This window comes from Strongylocentrotus purpuratus, unplaced genomic scaffold, assembly GCF_000002235.5.
Source record: "Strongylocentrotus purpuratus isolate Spur 01 unplaced genomic scaffold, Spur_5.0 spur5_scaffold_14, whole genome shotgun sequence".
Classification (NCBI taxonomy): domain Eukaryota; kingdom Metazoa; phylum Echinodermata; class Echinoidea; order Camarodonta; family Strongylocentrotidae; genus Strongylocentrotus; species Strongylocentrotus purpuratus.
This window is the reverse complement of record NW_022145599.1, coordinates 37,359,801-37,362,855: the sequence shown is the minus strand read 5'-3', so window position 1 is coordinate 37,362,855 and position 3,055 is coordinate 37,359,801. Positions and strand designations below refer to the sequence as shown.

At 35.8% G+C, this 3,055-nt stretch overlaps 1 protein-coding gene across 1 annotated transcript in view; it reads left to right on the top strand.

Moving 5' to 3' along the window:
• Window positions 1-1,260, top strand: part of LOC577205 (retinol dehydrogenase 8) — a 6,423-nt gene extending 5,163 nt beyond the window's left edge. Inside the window, exons 5-6 of the mRNA XM_777449.4 lie at window positions 1-100; window positions 925-1,260. The exon at window positions 1-100 is cut by the window's left edge and continues 9 nt beyond it. Coding sequence (XP_782542.3) covers window positions 1-100; window positions 925-1,155 — 331 coding nt within the window. The 3' untranslated portion in view covers window positions 1,156-1,260. The remainder of the gene's footprint in view (window positions 101-924) is intronic.
• The last annotated feature ends 1,795 nt before the right edge of the window (window positions 1,261-3,055 follow it).

The window sequence follows — 3,055 nt, the reverse complement described above, 5'->3', positions numbered from 1 at the left end:
GGTCTGCCCTGGTCCAGTTATAACCAGTTTCAAAGATAACATGAGCGCTAACCAAGATCCGGAAGCTAAATCATCTGATGCAGAAAACCCTACAAAGAAGGTAGTGATATATTCTTTATTGAATTCAGTATCCTCATGTCTTGTGTATAAACATTATACAAACAAACTGCCAATATTGATATGATGATGTTCACATAATAGCATAAAATACAAATATGGAAAACAAATAGTATAGACATATCGACTGCTATGAGAGGCCTGGATGTTTTATAGGCTCAAGGGGACGTTGCATCCTGCCATGACCCCGAGTGCATGGATGTCCTCGAGAGCCAGTATAGAAACAGCCAGGCCTCGAATATTAAAGCAGTCGATTATCTTTTTTCATACCGAATCGACACAAAAATCTACCAATAATTTTTAACTTATCCTTTTCTTGAGTAAACTGAGATTGGTTAAAACAACACATAAAATCTGAAACACTGTCTGTTAATTTTCGCTGGAAAGATGACTGAATGTTACAATCATTGGGAATCGCAGACAAAAAAAGCACTGTATGGTATCATGAACTATTGACCGTTACTGGCATTGTTCGTTTCTTTACGGAAACGGCTAATCTCACGACTCCAATGTCGACCAATCAGATGGCTAGATTTCTAAAGAGAGGTATATAATGTTGGTTATAGTATCAAAGTGAAATTCACACGGCCAAAATTAGTGCTAGGTTTTCATCATAGAAAGAGAGAGAGAGATATACGTGGTTGCTGATATACAGTTCCTGAACAGTACATGCAAAGCTTTGTCTTGTAGGTAGGGTTGAAAGAAACAATTTCTTTACCATCAAAGTTTTTTTTTTAATTTGTAATAATAGTGGTTAATGTTTTGATATGAGGATACTTGTATTCAACGATTGATTTCTGTATGTAGTTGTTCACAGGCGCAATAGCAGCAATGATGCCACACATGAAGTCAGCGGCTCAAACAAGTGACGAGATTGCTGACGTCATAATCGACTGTATCAAAGCTGAAGATCCTGCCCTTCGTTATGGAACGAATGAGGGAACCAGTAAGCGCGTGACAGATCGCTTTGGTGGGGGTATCGGAGATGCCGCAGCTCAGAATTGGTATAAAATGTTGGAACCAGCTTCAAAGATTTGAAGAAATATACGCCTTATCTCTTTCTAAACACCAAGAGTGATTTCACATCTGCCCTTTCTTTATCTGGCTCTCTTTATTTCTTCTCCTCCTCCTCCTTCTTGTTCTTCTTTTCTTCTTCTTCTTCTTCTTCTCCTCCTCCTCCTTCTTGTTCTTCTTTTCTTCTTCTTCTTCTTCTTCTCTCTCTCTCTCCTACTTCTTCTCTCTAATTCTTTCTATACAGAATTGTATCTTTAGCTCTTTCTTCTTACCTTTTATAACAAAAATTGTCCGTCTCCCCGTCTTTATTTTCTTCTTTTCCAATATCCTATGTCTGCATCTCTTCTCTTAACCTTTATTGTAACAGCCTTCTTCAGTCGACATTCTCGATGCATGGTCTTATTAAAAGACCAGTTAACTGCAATCAAGAGAGTATCTGAAACTCATAAACGTCAATAAAAGACAGAAAATGTAAAGTAGTTTAAGTGATTTGCTTTTGCATTCACATAGATTTAAACTTTCTCAAACCTGTCAAATCGGTTTCTAGAAAATGACCGCTCAATTTCAATTGATGTCATTAGTACTGGTCTGAACTGACCATTGTTGGCCAATCATAAATGTAAGTGATCTAAATGTTTCGCATAATAACGAAACAATTAATTTATTTCAGTGGTCTAATTGAAATTTGACCCTTCCGTGTCATTATTCGATTCTGAGACACACACGTTTAATTATCATCTCGTGTAATAATTTTCTGTGCTTGATAAAATAAATTTATGTAACATCATTTACCGATCAGTATACATAAGAGCCATAATTGATGTGTAAAACAAATGTGATAAGGCATCAAGATAAAGTGTCTTTGGGCGAGTGAATTAACGTATTGATGGAGAGCTGTTATGTAAGAGATTGAGATGCAGGTCTTTATTTCCGTTTGTAAGGCTGACATAATCTGTCAAACAAAATGTTGACATCGTCTACCTCATTCATACGTTTATCATTCAAAAGATATCCTATCGTTGTTGGTTTTATAATGGGATCAGAAGATTAAATCAATCACTATGGCTGCTCAATACTTTTTATATTATACAACCATGACATTTTACAGATTTCAAGTCAGTTGAAGATCATTATCCTGGACATTTATGAAAGTCAACTTTTAGTGTTATTTTTGAGAGAAGATATTCCATGAATATCAAACCACATTCTTATTACTGCTCCTGGTATCTGGCTACAAACTCATTCTATTATTCCATTAATACTTTGCTTGACAGTGAACCAGTGCTTGTTTGCACAGGGTTAAACGAATACAGCTGGTCATAGACAATGGTTGATTTAAAGGGTCTATCTTGAAAGAACGAAGGATAGAAATATGTCAGCGGTTTGAATTAACCAATCACAACAGCTTCTCAATGATAGTGATAATATGGTCAAGTAATGATATTCATTATATTTTTCTTAGGACACAGCAAAGCAGTGAATTATGATTGAGCTCACAATACACCACTATGCGCTTTGATTTGTAAATAATAATATATCTGAATGGTTCTGCTAAATATAATGATTAATCACATTGTATACAATGAAATGATTCTGCTTTATCGATGTAAATAAAAATATCAGGAAATAAATGAGATTCAATCATATTAATATATAATTTCGTTACTTTGGTATTAATTTGTTTCAGTCATCTATTACAGATAACAACAGTCCCTCTTAAACAATTACAGATATATGCATGTAACATTGGTACTTTATAGAAGAGCAGGGGCGGATCTAGCTTTTTGCCACGGGGGGTGTTTGACCCAGTGGCGGATCCAGGATTTTCCAAAAATCGCGCCGTTTTACTGTTTTATTTTTCCCCTTCTCCCCCCCCCCCCCCCATTTTTTTTTATTCTACCCCCTCCCTTTTTTTTTCTTCCCC